The sequence below is a fragment of the Mytilus trossulus genome, chromosome 2 (assembly GCF_036588685.1).
Source record: "Mytilus trossulus isolate FHL-02 chromosome 2, PNRI_Mtr1.1.1.hap1, whole genome shotgun sequence".
NCBI lineage: Eukaryota > Metazoa > Mollusca > Bivalvia > Mytilida > Mytilidae > Mytilus > Mytilus trossulus.
The window spans coordinates 34,513,222-34,533,599 of NC_086374.1; the positions used below are offsets into that span (position 1 = coordinate 34,513,222).

Genomic DNA, 20,378 nt, shown 5'->3' on the forward strand with positions numbered 1-20,378 from the left:
AACAAAATGTTAACTTGAATATAAATATAGATTTTAACAAGATCAATATTCCATAAAAAAGATGTGACCATACAAATTTGATCGGTCATTAAGATATCGACGTATTATGCACGTGAACCATGCCTCCAATGCAAATTAAAAAGGCAGTTTCCCCGCGCTTCAAATTTGAGTATTTAAGTCCGGCGACTTGAAATTTTATTAACACTCTGTGAACATGGTACGAAGACGAATATAGGAGGCTAAAACATGGCAGATTATCGACATGCGGTCATCAGGGTTATCTTATAAAGCTATTTGACGTCACATGGGCTACCATTATACTGTAATCAATCACGTTAAAGACTAGATGCGGAACCGTAGCTCTTAGGTCCTTATGTTATTTTTTGACTATTTGAGGACCATAGAGCTACGGATATTTCCTATTTCAAAACGTTCGGAATTGCGACCCAGGTTCAGGTTGCACTTATTTCCCCAACAAATATTTTTTATAATGTTTGCAAATCTTGTCAATATATCTAGTTCGTTTTGTTAGATATTTTTCTAGGATATAACGTACCTATTTGTGTTTGAATATTCATTTCCTTAACACTATTGTCTAATTATTCCCATTTGTATACATTCTCCGCCTATTTTGTTCGGCCATATTGAATATCGTGGTGACGTCACGAAAAACAAGAAAAGATATAAGACCTGAACCTGGGTTGCAATTCCGAACGTTTTGAAATAGGAAAAATCAGTAGCTCTATGGTCCACAAATAGCCAAACAATAACATAAGGACCTAAGAGCTATGGTTCAGCAGCTGGTTTAAAAAAGTAGAATTTCAATCACCTGAAGTAATACCTATTCTGAAACTGTACATATAGCATCCAGCAAATCTAATGAAAATCATGTCTTTCATCTCATTTTTTCGTGTAGAAATAAAGTCTTTGTAAACATTACATTAATTTTTGGACCGATGGCCGGTCTAGCTATGACACTACAGATTTTTAAACAGAAAATAGCCCATAAAACATGTAAAAAATAATCTTGTTGCTCTTATAAACCATCTTTGAAGGCCAAATTAGCACTCAGCTGTCTAAAAATGAATTTTATTAATAAATAACTTTTCTATTTAAAAAAATCCACCGGGGCCAAATCGCGAAACTAAACTCCTAACTGTGTACTGCTACCTAAGGCCGTCGGGTACATTCAAACAGACCACCTTTTCAAAATTAGCGTTATACCGGGTTTTACCTGGACTTGTTGTTATAGTCCAGTCAATCTAGCATAAATTTGACCCTAACCTGAAAGTAATTGCAACAGAAATTTTTTAAGTTTTAATCTTTAGCATTATACCCCAAATATACACAGAAAAAAGTCCCATTAATCTAACTTGAGGAAATCTAAAAAAATCACCATTTACAATTCCTATGGAGATTTACATTGCAAAGGGAAATAACTCTTGCAAAAAAGGCAGAAATATCAATAAAAATTGATACAAAATTATAACTTTACCGCTTCTATCCATCAGAATGTATTGATTCTTGATTTTTTAGCGGTCTTTAGAGTATAACAAGCAACTCTAAAGGTGTTTTCATATATTTTATCAAGCTATAATCTAGATTTCGTAATTTATTAGTTGACCATTTATTGAATTTTTCAACATGTCAAGGTAAAGAATCTCAAATGTAATAAAAATAATTAAGCATGTATTCTTCTTTTTGTGGTTTAAAGTTTCTTAAGATAAGTAAGTTGCTGAAAAAATATAATATTCAGATTTTAACAATACCAAATTTTCACATTATTTTTTCAAAATGGTTACAAAGCTTCAAATTTGCAATTTCTTTAATGAAAAATGTATAACAAAAATAAAACTACCCATAACACTTCGGGTTTGTATATTTCATGAGCGGAAGATTATATAATTTAGTCAAATACAAACTTATAACCCCATCAAAGTATCATACTATATCTAAATTTCAAGAAAAACAACAAAAAACTGACCAAAAAAGACTAATTTTTGCAAGAGTTATCTCCCCTCCCAATGTTAATTTCCATAGGAATTTAAAATGCTGATTTTGAGTTTTCCTCAAGTTAGATTTTATGGGACTTTTTTTCTGTGTATATAAAGGGCATAATACTATAGATTAGAACTAAAACATTTTCTGTTGCAATTAGTTTAAGGTTAAATCTTAGTTTGACTGGACTATTATGTGACAATCTATTCATTAATTTAAATAATCATTTATGTTGCAATTTGTTGTTTATTTGTTAAAGCTAATGTTGTCCTTACAGTCGGCATTACTAATTATGGCAACAATTGTCCCAGTATCCCTAGTCCATTATCGTAATATTTGTCATTTCGAAAAAGCGTAGGGAGGCTTAACTATTTTCTTTGTGTATAATATTTTAATGAACAAGACGCTTTACCAATTTAAATCAATAAAAATTGTAAAAAAAATAAAATTAGATGAAAATGAACGACAAGGGTGTCGTGACTAAAAGATTGTTAGGTAAAGACGGAAAATAACATAAGTTACGTACATTTAGTTTCGGCACTGACATAGTTTTTATCGAAATCGGCAACATGGGTCTTTAAACCATACAAAATGGGACTCTATACAAACGTCACCAATTTTACTTTCAACTTTAAAACATAATGCCTTCTGAATTCTATCTTGGCATTGTTTTTTGTCGACAACCTTTCAATGTCAACTTATATTTGATCCGCCTAACAGACATTCCACTTGAAACTTTGTTATAAACTTTGTTATAATATCAGTTTCTGTTCGAACAGATATCCTATACCACCCATTCCATTAGGAACATATACCGTAATATTCATTTAAGTGGAAACAATATTCCAGAATACTTTAAAATTTTAACTTATATTGTGGAGGAACTTCTATTTCGTGACACCCATCTACGTTGAAAACCGAAACATTTCTAAAGGAAATTATGAAAATGGATGTATAGTTTATTATTGGTGTTATGCAGTCGTATATTAAATATATGTTATTATCGCTATTTAACGAAATTTTCCGTTGATCTGTCTGACTGATAATTTCCTTTCTCAGTACAGTAGAGTGATTTAAACTTCTTTTCGTTGAGACTTGTGGTTTTCCCTGTGTTATATAGTTATACTATTTATAAGTTCAAAACTGGTAAGTGAGAGTGTTTGTACAGCGTGTTCTTGTTTTGGCTTTAAATATATATTGGTAATATATGGACGTGAAATAATTTGCCGGTTTAAAATATGTGGGTATCATTTCATCGAAAGTGCTCACAGTAACTACGACAGTCAGTTTGCAGTTTAGTCACATAATAATGTATGGTTATAATATACAGTTTGATTTCAGTCCATTAAAATGTATTTGACAATTGTGGTTGTACTTTGAATATTGTTAAAATATTTTGGTTTATAATGTTATTAAACATTGCTTGCTAGAAAAGAGTAAAGTTACTGTTAGCAGCTAAATAGTTGTCAAAGGTATCGCGCGTTTCGTCTACATAAGACTCATCAGTGACGCTAATATCAAAATATATTTAAAGCCTAAACATATACCTACAGTTTTGATTTATTTATTATACCAAGGATTTTAGTAAAGAAATGTTTTAAATTCGGACGAGCATGGCGAGGTAGAATTTAAATAAAAAAAATAATCGCTAAAAAACTTAAAAATTAACGACGTCGTCATGGGTAGAATAGCGATAAACAGATCATCATTAGTCAGCTCAACTCGATTGCTTTTATGACTTTTGCCGTTCCGGCTCAAGTGAGAAATAAATATCCTCGGTATGATAAACGATAATCTATAAATATCATTTATCGTTGAAATAAATGCACTGCGATATTACACTTTTCATTTACGCACGGAATATAAAAGGTTTTTTTCTTTACGATTTGCTACAAAGAGATCTAGAATAGTCCTTGTGTTCCAATTTTAATGTTTACAATCTAAAACATGATTTTGATATTAATTACCAATATATTCTAAAGTTTCCGCAGATAATATTGATTTCAATGATGAGTTTTTACAAATTCAACGAGTTGGCTTAAAAAGTTAAGAACATAATAGTGTTGTGCCGATATGGTATAAATAAGTAAGGTGTGTGTGTTATAAACAGAATACCTTTAATATCTGTAAATCTGATGAATATATTTAGTCATCAGAGAGCATAAATACAAAACATGTGTTGATCATATAGTAAGCGGAAGTAGAAGAGAATCCTCGTGACGTCAGTCGTCCAGAGGTATTGCTTGGTATACTGTAAGATATGGACTGGTTCATCTGTGTATACATAAGCGGCACCACATTCGTCCCCTTCATGTGAAATCATTCACATATTTGAACTAAAAAATAAACCTAAAAACAAGATAAAATACAGCCAAGAATTTAACGCTAGTTCATAACTCTCTGATGTTGCGGGTAATAGTTAAAGATGCAATTTAAAACACTCTGTATAAAATATTCAGTTTCTGTATGAAATATTTAGTTGAAGAAACTCAAAGTCATTCGTATATCAAAAGAAACGCATATTAATATATCTATTAACAGAATCCATCAAAAACACTATTATTGAAAAATTGCTAACGAGGCCTAGGACCCCAGCTAGCTGACCCTTGTCTTAACTTTGGTATACCGTAGAATCAGAGGGCATTATCATTTGCCATCCAGTTTAAAATGTTCAACAGAATGTTTCTGCGCGGACTCACTGTCAAAGCAACATCTATCAAATTCCAGGGATGGTTCACCTCACAACATGACCTTGGCGGAAAAAACGGGGCATCGGACTCAAGGATTAACTGATGTGGGAAGATCCTTGAGACCGCATCACTTTTTGTGTTCGTGTCCTTTAGAAACTTGCCCGTAATTCCTAACACAACATTAGGAAGGCTTTGCCATTCTCTCAATTCCTCAATACTACCATCAAAGCAATGGCGATGATAGTGCAATTTAGCAAAACCACTGCGAATGATGGCAAATACACGGGCTGCAGCATCACCACTACCTCTATCACGACAGTGCAAGATTACAGGCAACTGTCGATGTTGTGCGATCTGCAGCATCTCCAACAAGGCTTTTTCCTGACAGTCCCACACTCGCTGCTGTCATTGCTGTGGAGTGTGACATCGTTTGCATCCGCACCTGGTTGTGAAGTCAAGGCCTATTTCGCCGACTGCTACGCACTTGTAGTTTCCCAACAGGTGGTTCAAGTCCTCAAGTCGCCTGTGACTGACTCCTCTGGCAGCAATATGGGGATGTATTCCGAATGATACATACACTGACTTTGCAGCTCCAACTTGTACTGACCAGCTGTCCTAATGTTCTGGGAAGACATAATTGGCAACTCCGTAGTAAAAGGTGTTGTTGTGCTCAGCCGGAGAGATTCGTGAGCATAATGCTGTTGTGCCGATATGGTACAAATAAGTAAGGTGTGTGTGTTATAAACAGAATACCTTTAATATCTGTAAATCTGATGAATATATTTAGTCAGCAGACAGCATAAATATAAAACATGTGTTGATCATATAGTAAGCGGAAGTAGAAGAGAATCCTCGTGACGTCAGTCGTCCAGAGGTATTGCTTGGCATACTGTAAGATATGGACTGGTTCTTCTATGTATACATAAGCGGCACCACATCCGTCCCCTTCATGTAGAATCAGTCACATATTTAAACTAAAAAATAAACCTAAAAACAAGATAAAATAAAGCATAGAATTTAACGCTAGTTCATAACTCTCTGATGTTGCGGGTAAAAGTTAGATATGCAAATTAAATAACTCTGTTTAAAATATTTAGTTGAAGAAACTCAAAGTCATTCATATATCAAAAGAAACGCATATACATATATCGGAACCTTCCTGGTACTGATAAAACTATTTACAGAATCCATCAAAAACTCTATTATTGAAAAATTGCTAACGAGGACTAGGACCCCAGCTAGCTGACTCTTGTCTTAACTTTGGGATACCGTAGAATCAGAGGGCATTATCATTTGCCATCCAGTTTAAAATGTTCAACGAAATGTTTCTGCGCTGACTCACTGCCAAAGCAACATCTATTCAATTCCAGGGATGGTTCACCTCACAACATGACCTTGGCGAAAGAAACGGGACATCGGACTCAAGGATTAACTGATGTGGGAAGATCCTTGAGATCGCATCACTGTTTGTGTTCGTGTCCTTTAGAAAACTTGCGCGTGATTCCAAACACAACATTAGGAAGGCTTTGCCATTCTCTCAATTCCTCAATACTACCATCAAAGCAATGGCGATGATAGTGCAATTCAGCAAAACCACTGCGATTGATGGCCAATACACGGGCTGCAGCCTCACCACTACCTCGACAAAGCAAGAAGACAGGCAACTGTCGAAGTTGTGCAATCTGCAGCATCTCCAACAAGGCTTTTTCATGACAGTCCCACATTCGCTGCTGACATTGCTGTGGAGTGTGACATCGCTTGCATCCGCACCTGGTTGTGAAGTCAAGGCCTATTTCGTCGACTGCTACGCACTTGTAGTTTCCCAACAAGTGGTCTAAGTCCTTAAGTTGCCTGTGACTGACTCCTCTGGCAGCAATATGGGGATGTATTCCGAATGACACATACACTGACTTTGCAGCTCCGACTTGTACTGACCAGCTGTCTTAATGTTCTGGGAAAATAATTGGCAACTCCGTAGTAAAAGGTGTTGTTGTGCTCAGCCGGAGAGATTCGTGAGCTCATATGCAAAAATGAGTTAAAATGTAGTCTCTTGAGGATTAAATCTAAATGAAAATGACTGTCTACAAAGACAAATGGCTCTTGAAGTACTGGTACAGTGTCCACAATCCATGCACCCTCGTAAGTAACGAGTTTATCACAGTTCAAAAGAGACTGTTGTTGAGCAGGTCCCACTCTGCGTAATAGGCTAGTCATAATCTCCCAGTTGGTCAGACTGATGACATGGTTGGGAGGGTCAGCACTGATATGTGACAGGCGGTCAGGACTATAGTTCTGTGCATAAAACACCAGTAGCTGTTGTTCTTGGTCACTGAAACTACTGGTGACGGTTTCATGTAATTGCCGGTCAAGTACATACTGTAACAAGCCTTCAAGACCTGTTAAGCCAAACCACGATTTAACAAGGTGAAGAGAGCCACCCACCAACTGGCACCACAAATGAAGGTGTTCTTCATCGAAAAAACAACCAATCCTATGTTCCATTGTGTGTCTCCTGGCTAGAGAAGATGCCTGGATTTTCTGCTCAGAGCAATTCCAACAGACAGTAGCACCCGACCAAAACCATGGAAGGTGTCTCTTGAGGACATGACGGCGTGTCTTTTCACTGGACACCATACCACATATTGGACACTGCCGTAATCTGTTTTTCGAGACTGCTATCGCGCCGCTTCTCTCCTTATCGATCTCACTATGGTATATATCAATACTAGTATCTACCCCCACACTGCTGTGTGTCTCAACAGGGCCTAGGGCCCCAGAAGCTACACCAGCAGCCTGGTATTCTGGACCTAATTCTTCAGCTGGACCTACTTCTTCATCTGGACATACGTCCTTATCTGGACCTACTTCATCTATAACCATTATATCTGCCACGTCAAGATCGGTACAATCGGATTTACTTTCATGCCACAGTGGGTTGATTTGCATCGAACATGCTCTGAACATTAAAGTCAACACCATAGAGTATTGTATCATCAAGATCATCCCAGCTCTCATCCATTTCACTTTCAGCTTGGAACAACGCATGCCTAAGTCTTTTGATCCAGGTCGGGATATCCCTGTCGTTGCAAAGTTTCAACTTGTCATGGTGCACAACTGATTCTCCTTTTTTTCCTCGGATAGTGTACAATGGGGGTCTGCTAGACACGACAAGAAACGGTCCACACCATGGTGATTTAAGCATCACATAAGTGTTTTAAATAAGTCACTGTCGAAGTTTCGTCCTTGGTTAATGTGGATTTCCAAGGACACCCAAATGTCACCACAAAATGCACAATAAATTTCTCAGCAATCAATTTTGCAGTCTGTAGGAAACGCTGCCATCTCTACCCATTTTGTAAACTGATCCACCATCATCAAAAAATAATTATTGCCGCTTTTACTTGTATTAAAAGGTCCAAGAATATCAAGATGTACTCTCTCCATAAGATATCCAGCGTGGAACTGCCAAAGTGGTGCTCTGGGTTGCACCATTTTATTTTGACTACAGGTGGCGCAAGTACTAACATAATCGTCACAATCTTTGCGCGTGTTATACCACAGGAAAGCCTGTTTTAAGTTATCGAGCGTTTTTTTCTGACCCAAGTGTCCTGATGTTTTGGTGTCACGACAATTTTTAAGCACCTCTCCTTTTAACTCTGATGGAACAACTAAACAAAGACCTTCGCGTGCTGGACAACCTATGAATTTGTAGTATAGAACATGGTTAAACATGACAAAACAAGGTCTACACAACCAAAGCGACCTAGTTGCCCTACTTTGCAAACGTAGTTCAGCCTGTGTTGGGTCGACGTCTTCCTCCATCCATTATAATATTGGAGCCAAATCAGGGTCTTCTTGCTGAAATATCTTTTACTGTTCAGGTGGGTATTCAGGTGTCCAGTTGCTACATGGGTTGTCATCAGTATATGGTAGAGTATCGTCTAAATTTAGTGATGGATCTGAGTGGCAATCCCCTGCCAGAGCCGTGGGCTCTTGGTCAGTGGACATGTCCTTGTCATTTTCAGCGACTACTGAAACAGTGCGTATTGGTGCTATCACTGACTTAGTAGCCAATGGAAACACGTCGTCTACGTCATTTCCGAATCTGCTCCGCTGTTCGTGAGCTCGTAGGCAATATTTGCAACCATGACATGGCAGTGTTTATGGGATCAAGTCCTGTCCGATAGCAGTCACATTCAGGAACATCGTCTGGGATGCGACTTAGACCATCAGCGTACATTGCTTCTTTCCTGGACGATGGATGATCTCCATGTCGAATGATGACAATTCTTCCAACCCACACTGGTTCTTCTATGTATACATAAGCGGCACCACAATATCTGATTGCAAGCGGATCTTTTGTGACAATTACGTTAGCTTCAAAAAATATATTTTCTGTTATTTCTGAATTACCTTCAGTTCATAAACAAACGAATAAGGTAATATGAAGTATATAACTGCCATTGATTTTTCTTTGTTTAATATTGAAAGGTTAAAATGTTCGTCGATCAGGCTTTACTGTCAACGTTTTTTTCAGCAATGCATCTCCATTCCATTTCAATACTTCAGTATTCACCAATGATGTACAATATTTACAGTGAATTTGAATTTAGCACTTCCTATGTTTTAGTCAAGTTCAAATCATCCTTATGAACACCTGCAGTAAATTCAATTTGTTGTAAAACATAGCAAAATCTAAATATCAATTCTTAAGGGACATTATTTAAACATTTTACCGTTTTCTTCATTTTTATGCATAGGAAGTGTTACATAAAGTTGTAAATTATTGTTAGGAAAATTTTAAAACCATTTTAACGGAAAAAAAAATTGTTGTTTTTTATTTCAGATATAAACGAAAATTAATGTGTTTGCCACTGAAAGAAAATCCATTTCCTTTCATGTCTGAACTTTGTATTATTAAGAATGTTTAAAAGCAAGATGTGTACTCAAACCTATCAAAATTGCTGACTTGACGGTCTTGTATTTACAGTGTCTAAAAACTATCACAATGTCATTTTATTAATATCATTGTGTGAAGCATCACCGCCCTTCAGAATTTGTCCAATAAGACAGTTAATTGGATATTAGTGGCATTCGTTGCCTTGATGGCTGACATCTGTACTATCAGCGGCATGTCGATGCAACATTCAAAATGGCGATCAGATACTCGACCAATATCAGCTCTCGGAACTTTGGCCCTCGGGACTGATAATGGTTTCTCGTGGTGATACAGTATTTGAGTAGGCTTAAATAAAAGAATTTTAGATATGTCCATGCTTATTTGCCTTCTATTTAATTAAATATCTAGTAATGATTATAATTGTACCTTTTCCTATTAGTATTGTTTTATTTAAATATTGTATTAAATGATTAGCTACTAATATAAGGAAACAGTTCAACGAACTGAAATCTTTGAAAACGTATCACTCAAAATCTGACAGGCGCTTGATAAATGTTCCATAAAGAACATCGAAATCTTTCGTTTATATTTGATGAATAAGATAATGACAGCTACATTATATTGTAGAGTTGGATCTTTTACAGCGAAGACCAAATTATTCTTGATTCTTGAACACTTAAAATAAAGTCGTACAATGTATGGTTTTGCATGACAAGTTATGAGATGAATTGTAAGCATTCATCTACAAAAGAATTGAGTCTTACTGTCTTCCATTGCCACTTCATTTCATAAGATATAGAGTCAATATCGATTTATTGCTTAAAAAATAATAAAATCTACAAAAGTTAGACAGTTTACAGATTATAGGTATACCAAGCGTTTTGTGTATAACTCAGTAATGTTCGGTTCAATATCACATCAACTTATATTAAAAGATAAAGTTATACATTAAATTAAGTTGGGTCATGTCATTTGATCAAAAGATGAACAAAAACTGATCCTATTTAAAGATACATTAAACACTTTGAATGACCATATAATCAAGTGTAAACATTTAAACTTCAGTCATAATGTACCATCCAGAAGATAGGGTTCCGTAGTTGATGCTTAATTTTTAACTTGATACTCGCCTGAATAGTTCAAGTTTATTCAAAGAATAGCGATTAACCAACAACTGTTACAAAAAGACTATATATTATATAAAAATATTGTTTGGTAAGGCAAATGAACTCAGACGCGCGTTTTGTCTACAAAAGACTCATCAGTGACGCTCGAATCAAAAAGTTAAAAAGCCCAAATAATGTACAAAGTTGAAGAGCATTCAGGACCAAAATTCCTAAAAGTTTAACCAAATACAGCTAAGGTAATCTATGCCTGAGGTAGAAAAGCCTTAGTATTTCAAAATTTTGTAAACAGTAAATTTATAAATATAAGCATATCAATGACAATTCATGTCTGCTCCACATGTGGCACCCGTCGTGTTACTCATGTTATAACAAATCCGGTAAATAGTCTTAATTCGGTAGGTCACATTCATAAAAGGGAAGCGGTTCTCGTTTTTAATATATATTATACCATTGGTTTTCCTGTATAAATAGTTTTAAACTAACATTTTATTGGGCCGTTTATACATAACTGTTCGGTGCGGGTCGAGGCTCCACGTTGAAAGCCGTACTTTGACCTATAATTGTTACTTCTACAAATTACGACTTGATGGAGAGTTGTCTCATTGGCTCTCATACCACATCTTATATCTAGTTAATTAAAACAGTGGGAAAAAACCAATTACAAAATATAAAATTAATGTGAATAAGTGCTAGATTTGGGCAGAATTTGAAAAACAAGACAAAAAGAGAAAAATTCAAACACCAAGAGCTGTTGTTACATATTTGTTTTTCGTTCAATTTTTTTATAAATAAGGCCGTTGGTTTTCTCGTTTGGATTGTTTTACATTGTCTTATCGGGGCCTTTTATAGCTGACTATGCGGTATGGGCTTTGATCATTGTTGAAGGCCATACGGTGGCCTATAGTTGTTAATGTCTGTGTTATTTTGGTCTCTTGTAGACAGTTGTCTCATTGGCAATCATACCACATCTTCTTGTTTATGTGTCATGGTGTTCTGGTTTTTAAATCTTTATAATTCTATGAAGATTTTCTGGTTTTAAAATCTTTATTATTCAAATCTTTAATTCCATTAAGATATTTACAATGGATGTAACTATGAGACTGCATGATAGTGTTAAGCCTGTGGTAATTATTTTTGTAATATGTTGTCATTATATATATATATATATATATATTGTAAGGAGTGACACTATAGTAAAGATGGGTTATCAATGTCAGTTTTCTAGCTGTATATTCATTATAGAACAACACATTGTTATCTCACACCTTACAAGTAATATACAATGTAATTGATAGACAACGATGCTTTAAGCAGAACGTGTTTATATGGTTTTATCAATATAGTTTGCTCAGTGTCATTCGGAATTCATTTATCTTTAGTGTCTTGTCTTTTCAATTCACTTATCATACATATAGAACAATTCACAATGAATTTTTAATATGTATGTCTGATCGGACATATATATTCACTTTCTTTAACCTTAGGATGTAACTTTGTTTTGAAATAGCTATATTTTACTACTAATTCTTAAGATTGTATAAGTATTTTATCTTTCTCAAGATTAAATTTAGATATGTATTTATTCGTCCGGAAATCTATAGAATTTGAAATACCAAAAACAAGACTTAAATTCAATAGAACGGATGCTATTGGAATAATCATTTACAAAACCATATACACATCACGTGTTTATCTGCAAATAACTCATTTTTTCTGTCCATGTAATAGTTTGTAATATTCCTGTTTAATATAAATGAAATACATTTTGTACTTCATAAAAGGGCAAACGCTACGGGCTAGTTATCTTCGTCTCATTGATAAAGTTTCTTTACTTCTTGAGAATAAATCGAAAGTGGCTTGAACTAATCAAAGACACATTCGCCCAGGGAAAAGGCCACTACTGAATAATTTTACTCAATTAACGCAAAATTTTATATTTTGAATTCGTCAAAATGTTATTGATGAGCTTTTAATTGTATTTCATGAATTTTAACAAGTTTTTTTTTCTTTCTACCCTTAACACTATAGTGACCTTTATAGTATTAAAAAAAAGTATCACACCTGATTTATAAACATAATCAAATTTGGTCTGCACCACTGTTTCCAGGGGATGGTGTTGCTCAATCTATGGTTTTGTATGTTGTGATAAGTGAAAGTCTCTTCGTCAACTTCATTTTAAACATGGCTCTATAGGTTTGTCTAGACTTAAGAGTGAATATCCCTTTGCCATTATTCACCTTTAAACACTTTAGACTGAGTTAAGTTTAAAAAAAAATGTCGATATATAATTGATTTCAAACTATTACAACCAGAAACAGTTTCGTCATTTAATATCGTATACGGAAATAAGGTTTGCAGTATAATTGAAATTGAGAAAAAAAAGTTTGAATAGGATATTGTTAATATTTCTTATCTAGAATATATGATCTGTATTATTTTTCAGGTCATTCATGTCATTCAGTTGTTGCTATCATGTAAAGGATTAATACCTACTGATGGATTATTCAAATAGAACTGCTAAACCTGATTGGGATGTTCCTGACAGGAATGATAAAGATGACGACGGGTCAGTATGGACACCGGAAATAATTACTAGGGTGTCAACCGTTTTTACAGTCATGATATTCACGTTGATTGGAAATATACTGTTAATCACATTGATTCTCCACAAGAAAAGTAGGAGAAGAAAACGTGTTAACATATTCATTATTAACCTTGCTATTGGCGATTTAGCTATTGCTGCGATAACCATGACGACAGAGATATTATTTGTGGCGTTCGGAGAATGGGTATTAGGTCCTTTCATGTGTAAAATGAGTGTTTACCTTCAGGTTGTTACTCTAGCTAGTTCTACGTTTCTCCTTACAGGGATGAGCATAGACAGATATCAGGTAATTGTCCGTCCAATGCAGTCTCTTGCCAGGAGACCCAAAATCTGGAGAAAGGTTGTGATTGCATGGCTAATGGCCTTTTGTTTTGCATTGCCTCAGCTGGCAATATTTGTGCACGTCGAACAACAAGTTACAAATACAACGACCGTTAAAAGAATGTGTTTAAGTAAGGGGTATAGTGCACCATGGCAGCGCAAATTTTATTTTGGTTTTTTGACATTGTACACACTCTTTGTTCCAGCGATAATAATGTCCTATTGTTATTACAAAATAGCACAAGTTGTTTGGAGTAGAGTTGGGTCCCATAAAAATGGGATATCATCAACGCATTCAGAAGGGTTATCGATACAACGTTCTCTTGTGTCTAGACCTAAACAACGAGTAGTGACCATGACACTTACTGTTATAATAGGATTTTTGTCAACACTTACACCTTACTTCACAATATCACTCATTCGGATCTACAGTGACTATACTATACAGCTGAAAAAAGCCTTAGACATTTCAGAGATCATTTTGATGATGCACTCCGCTATCAATCCTGTACTATACGGCATTTTCACATTTCGATTGCAACATTTAAAATCGCTCTGTAGAGCTTCTTCTGACAGAAACAGATTAAGACCTAATTCAACAAAATCATGTAAAACGGAAGTCCGCGGGTGCTTAAAGCTTAAATGTCAAATCAAATTTGTGAAAAGGCGGAGTAGATATTACGATACAAGTACTATTATTGCAAATCATGTTATCAAAGAAGAAAGAGAAAATTTTGCTCGATCAGTCAGAAATTCTCGCAACAATAGATGTAATTACGAAGGATTAATGGCAACAAGAATAAATAAATCCGAAAAAAGTGTTCAAGTCAGTGAATCGATATTATTTCGAAACTCTGTTTTCATTGACGATTTAAATGACAATTGCTCGAACCTTTAATGTGCAAGTGCAAGAATTACAGTATTCTGTTATATAATTATCGAATCAAAAAATTAGCAGCATCGAGGGAATACAGTTGAAATAACACATTAGGACGAGAATTTAACATCGTTGTCATGGTTGTTTTTTAACAATAAAATTAAATGAAACAACTGAATTTATTACCCTAAAAAAAAAAAAATATATGAATGTGCGATTATGTTTTTTTATATCTAAACAAGAATTGAATTTTCATTGTATATTAGATTTAAAGGTGTATTTGTTAGTTTTTGAATCCAGGGAAATTGGTATTATGAAATTATGAATACATAATCAATATGTTACTTCTTATATAGAGAAAAAAAGAACAAGTGATATGAACTGACGTACAATCTTAAGGTTCCATCCAGATAGTCTTCTTCACAATAAGGAATCATGTTATCATTTAGTTCTTCATTAGTTTGTTGGTTAAAATATCCCAGAAGAATAACGGCCAGTGTGGATCCAATCAAAATACATATCTAGGAAGATGTTCAAAGTGGGTCTAAAATATTATAAAGATTTTTTACTGACAAAAAAATTATCCTAGGCTACTTCAGAAGAAGTTGATAGTGTATCATATTTGCTACTGTTTGCTAAAAAATGGAAATAATTGTTGTTTAAAACTACCAGTGCAAAACTAAATTCTGTTAATATCATCAGGATATGGACCCCGGTTAAAGACCATGCACCACGCCAAAAATAGTTGGGAGTTTTAGTGTTCCTTCAAAATGTAACTGTTTAAAGGAACACTTGTTCTTCAACATCGTACTTTGTTTGGCCGCTTTTTAAAGGTTTTTTTATTCAAGTGCCATTGATGATTCTTTTGAAGATGAAACTTACGTCTGGATTACAAAACTTTAAACCTGGTATCCATGTTGAGTTTATGGCAGCCTATCTGCACACTTTATTCTTACTCCGAGACGATGGGTCTTCCTAGTCCTTAAAGCTGCGGGATTTGGGAGAATAGTTTCAAAGGTACCAGGATTATAATTTAGTACGCCAGACGCGCGTTTCGTCTTCATACGTCTCATCAGTGACGCTCATATTAAAATAGTTATAAAGCCAAACAAGTGCAAAATTAAAGAGCATTGAGGATCTTATTTCCCAATAAGAATAAATTTAGTCCTGGTTTTTATGATGAGTTTATTTATGCCAAATACGGCTTTGGTAATCTATGTATGGGATCAGAAAATCCTAAGTTTTTTTTCAAATATTTAAAGATTTGTTAACAGGAAATTTATAACAATGACCAAATTTACATTCATGTCAACATTCAAGTGCTGACTACTTGGCTGGTGATACCATCGGGATCGAAAATCCACCAGCAGTGGCATCTACCGAGTGGTGTACATAATATCAAATGTACCAGGACAACAATTATTAATTGTCATGTCTTTGTCTTTGTTTTGATCCGTATATAGATGAACCAACGACTTCAAACATTTCTGACACGAACACTCGAGCAAGAGACCACCTCGAGGCGATAAAATAAATTTGATACAGCTGTCTGGTTAAATCCTTGAAATGTCGTATATTACGAAATATGGAAAACAATAATGTACTTTCATAAAATGATTGTGCCGTGAAATACGTTTTAGGGTTAAAGTAGCAAATCAAATTGATTTTAAAAATTGTTTGTATTGTAATAATAGATAACTTGTAAAACATGTTTAGGGGACAGTTAAAGCTCGCCGTCAGGTGTGGGATTTTTGTCGCTGTGTTGAAGACGCATTGGTGGCTTTTGGCTGTTTTATACTCTTTGGTCGGGTTGTTGTCTCTGTGATACAGTTCCCTTTTCCCTTTTTAATTTTATAAGAATACCTTGCAAGAATTTCATGTATTTGACTTTAGCTAAACTCAGACGGACGCCATCGAGGGACATTTGTTTACTTCAGGAGAACCTTAGTGCATCTTCAGTGATCATGTCGCTGAATCCTTTTTTTGTTTTGTGTGTTTGTGTCTCCTCGACTGTTATTTGTACTTTTTATGTGTCCAAAATGTTTTCGTTTTGATTCCAACATTTTTGTTTACCCCCTGTGTATTTTCTGTCATTCTTTTCATTTTCTGAAAATTATAGTTGCACTTAACATTCTCCACTGGCATTGAATTTATATGTTTCAACTTTAACATGCTTGCGTATTAGTTTGATATATTGGTTGAATGGTTTATATTCCATTTGTTTTAGGATGTAAGTAATAACAGTTGTGTGAATGACAAAATGTATCACATATACAATGTAGCTTATAGTGCCATTCGAATTTGGTAAATGACAGTACGGACAATAGTGATTAATAAAAACTAAGTTTGTATATATTTGCTTTCATGTTCCGTCCAGTGTCAGATCTGTCATGCATATCGAGGACAAAGCAAGGTACATGTATATGCTTACAATGTACGAACTGATTGGTATCACGGTGGGTATGGTTGTCCTGCGAGAGAACGTACTGTGCTGGTGATTCGGTCCTGACGGGTGCTGGTGATCAATGAAAAAATGTAAACAAAGACGAAAATGATGATTTTTGACGTTTTCACTGATAAAAAATGGAAGAAAACAGTTGAGATTTTTCAATTTCGTTTCTCATGGATTCATATATAAACCATTAAAAAAATGACCCTCTAAACTGTTTCAGTAAGCGTAACACAAAAATGCTCATTTTCAGAAAATCTCGAACTGAAAAAATAAAACAAAAATTCTCATAGAGTCCGCTTTCTATACCGCAATCCACACGACAAAACAATTTTGTGAAAAAACATTGCAATTTATTAAGATTTAGCATTTTCTCAATTTATTCATGTCCTGATACTGTGCTGGTGGGTCCTGTCATTGTGCTGGTGGGTCCTGATACGGTGCTGGTGATTTTAGATAAGAAGTTGGTCATATTTGAAACAAATGTTACAAAATCAATAAAATTAGCCAGATAATTGTTACCAACAGGATCTATGACTCCTATTTTAGCTCTTGTGCAGTTATTTGGCTGTTTAATATGTGTTTTCAAATGAACTGAACTTGTATTACATAATAACATAAAAGGGCAACACCTTTCGTCCAATATAAGATAACAATATATAGTCTCTAAAATAAGTTAAAAATTCCACAATACTATATAATTCATTTTATGTGTCAATTTGTTCGAAAAAAGTCGAAAAGAAGAGACTTTTTTTTAATGTCATGATTATATGTCGCTTTCTAGATCTATGCTTAGCATTTATTTCAGATGACATGGACTCCTCACCCTGATGACCTTGCTGCCTTTCATAACTTTATCCGTATACATATATTAATAGATAAACAAAAGGCTGCATGCAACACGTAGTTTTGTATTTAAAATGATTCGTTGTAACGCGAATATTTGTGGTGAATGGAAACTGTGAGGGTCACAATCTTAAATTGCTTATAAATGTTGCTGGAACCAGTTTCGTTATCTGATCTGAATTTTCTAAAATGTGCAAGGTAGATTTTTTTTTACTCGGTAATGAACCATTGTGTTGATCCCATGCTAAACATAACAAAAATCTCTGTACAAAGGTCTGTGAATTTTCTACAAAAAATATTGATTTTATTTTCTATAAATTCTATTTTTCTACTAAATAAAATAATGAACTATAAATAATAATGCTTTGCAAGAAGTTTCCCCTTGATATATGTACAAAATTATATCTCTATTATTCATTGTCTGTGCTGTTTTGATACTATTGCAGTTTGCACATTTCGGAATTGACAGGCCACAGGAGGGGTCATAAACCGTACACGAAAAGATAAAATATTGATATAAGTACTTAATTTGCATCTTTGAACCCCCACCCCCAACCCGGCTTGTTTTTTTAGGAGCCTGTGGTGTCTAAAAATTGTCGATTAAAGACAGCCGCGTACGCATTTTAATTTCCAGGCGTGTTATTGTTGATTGTTTAAGTCCTGAAAACGGATAGATGAAAAAAAAATGTTTGATATATCTGGCTTTAGATTCATTTTTTTTTTAAATATAAATTAAGGCTACATTTTAATATAATAATTCTATGAATTCACAATAAAAAAATGCAGAAAAAAATGAATGAAGTGAAATATCTTAGTAAGGAGTCATTACAACAGAGATGGTGTGTTTGACACACAAAAGTTAAAAGCTTTGTGATATTACCATTATTAAAATAAAAGTGTATTTTAGTTGGGTATTTTTTCCATTTACTCATTTTCAATTATAATCATTGACAAGGCACATTTTATTTTTATTCATGGAAAATATTTATATATAGAAAAGAAGGACACATTGTTCACTTCCTCCCCGTAATTCTTTATCAAAAATATTTATTTTGAAATGAAAAAAGCTAAGAAATCTTAATTTTATTAGTGTTCTCTAGGTTATCTGGTCTTCATTCTCTGACATATTCTAGCTTGCCCTTTCATAAAATAGTGATTTTTTTTAGTGTTCTATCGAACTTTTGAGAGAAAAAAAATACCTGATAACCGTTTAGACAAAAAAAAACGTGTTGGAAAAATCTTACAGCAATCTTATAGCTATAAGATACATTTTTCTTTTACAATACAACTTTTAAATCTTACGGGAAACTATTCCAAGCTTTCACTGTAACCTCGCTCTAACTTATCCCCATCCCTCCCCCCCCCCACACAAAAAAAACAACCACCAAACAAACAAACCCGCAATACTATTGTTATTCTTATAGTCAGCACTCTATTGTTCACAAACAAATGTGTTTTAAGCTGCTAAAGACATGATTCAAACGCTCAGAAAGTCCTTTGTTCTATATTTTTGCTCTCCATTTTTATGCAAAACCTTTTACATTTTTATTTTATGGGTTATTGTTGAAGGTCGTACGATGACGTATGGTTGTAAACAAATACTTCCTTTGGTTTCTTATGGAAATTTGTCCATTGACAACAAACATACCACATCATCTACTTTATATAAGTATTGTATGAATTACAACGTACATGTATTTTGGTGATCTTGCAAAATGATCGTAATCCAGAAAATCGTGAACATATTTTCTTATCTTAAAAGGGGGCAAGAAGGGTTCCATTAACAGGTCAATAAATAAGATTACAGTTAGTTTAAAAAAAAAAAAAAAAAAAGAGGTATTCTTTCTCTCAAAATAACAGTAAACAGATTCACAACAATGTCAATTTCAAGAAAGCAGACAACAGCTAATAAGTCGATAACAGTACAGCATCAATGATCTTGAATATATGCCACTTTTAACTAAAATATAAAAGCACAGAACCAGGACCGTTTTTCTTATCACCAGCACAGCGTCAGGACAATTCCGTTTAACGAACTTGCACGACTTTTGCAATATAATATTGTTGTAATATACTTTGCATGGTACTTATGACACATTAATGAAAAATTAAGCAACAAAACAGTCGTTTTATTGCCGTTCTGATACAATGTAAACAAACCCACCAGCACAGAATCAGGACCCACCAGCACCCGTCAGGACCAAATCACCAGCACAGTACGTTCTCTCGCAGGACAACCATACCCACCGTGGGTATGGTAATTTTTGTATGATATGTCTAATAACATTTGCTTCAATCGTGTGCAATATGATTTATCTTTGAAATTGACATGTATAACTGTTTGCCGATTGTATAAAACTAATAAGCATTTAAATTTTACCGTTATCTAAGAAACTGCTTTAAATCGATGACACAATTAAATGTTGAAATGTATAAAGCTCAGTCAGCTATATTTTTTATTTAAGTCCTGTAATGCCTGGAAACACGTTGTTGGCTTAACCAAAACAATGTCTTCTTGTGCATTCAGTAGAGAAAATATCATTATATTGATCAAAAACTGCTGTA

General features: G+C 34.4%; 2 protein-coding genes across 2 annotated transcripts; one reads left to right on the plus strand and one right to left on the minus strand.

Moving 5' to 3' along the window:
- Positions 1-4,631: 4,631 nt before the first annotated feature.
- Positions 4,632-5,051, minus strand: LOC134705735 (3'-5' ssDNA/RNA exonuclease TatD-like). Its single transcript, XM_063564454.1, has one exon. It carries the CDS (start codon positions 5,049-5,051, stop codon positions 4,632-4,634), a length of 420 nt encoding a protein of 139 aa, XP_063420524.1.
- An 8,159-nt stretch (positions 5,052-13,210) lies between these two features.
- On the plus strand, positions 13,211-14,626 carry LOC134705736 (neuropeptide S receptor-like). Its single transcript, XM_063564455.1, has one exon. It carries the CDS (start codon positions 13,211-13,213, stop codon positions 14,537-14,539), a length of 1,329 nt encoding a protein of 442 aa, XP_063420525.1. The 3' UTR covers positions 14,540-14,626.
- The last annotated feature ends 5,752 nt before the right edge of the window (positions 14,627-20,378 follow it).

Excerpts from the sequence above, each read along its gene's own strand:
- LOC134705735 (XM_063564454.1), bottom strand. The coding sequence starts at position 5,051 with ATGCTGCAGATCGCACAACATCGACAGTTGCCTGTAATCTTGCACTGT.
- LOC134705736 (XM_063564455.1), top strand. The coding sequence starts at position 13,211 with ATGGATTATTCAAATAGAACTGCTAAACCTGATTGGGATGTTCCTGAC.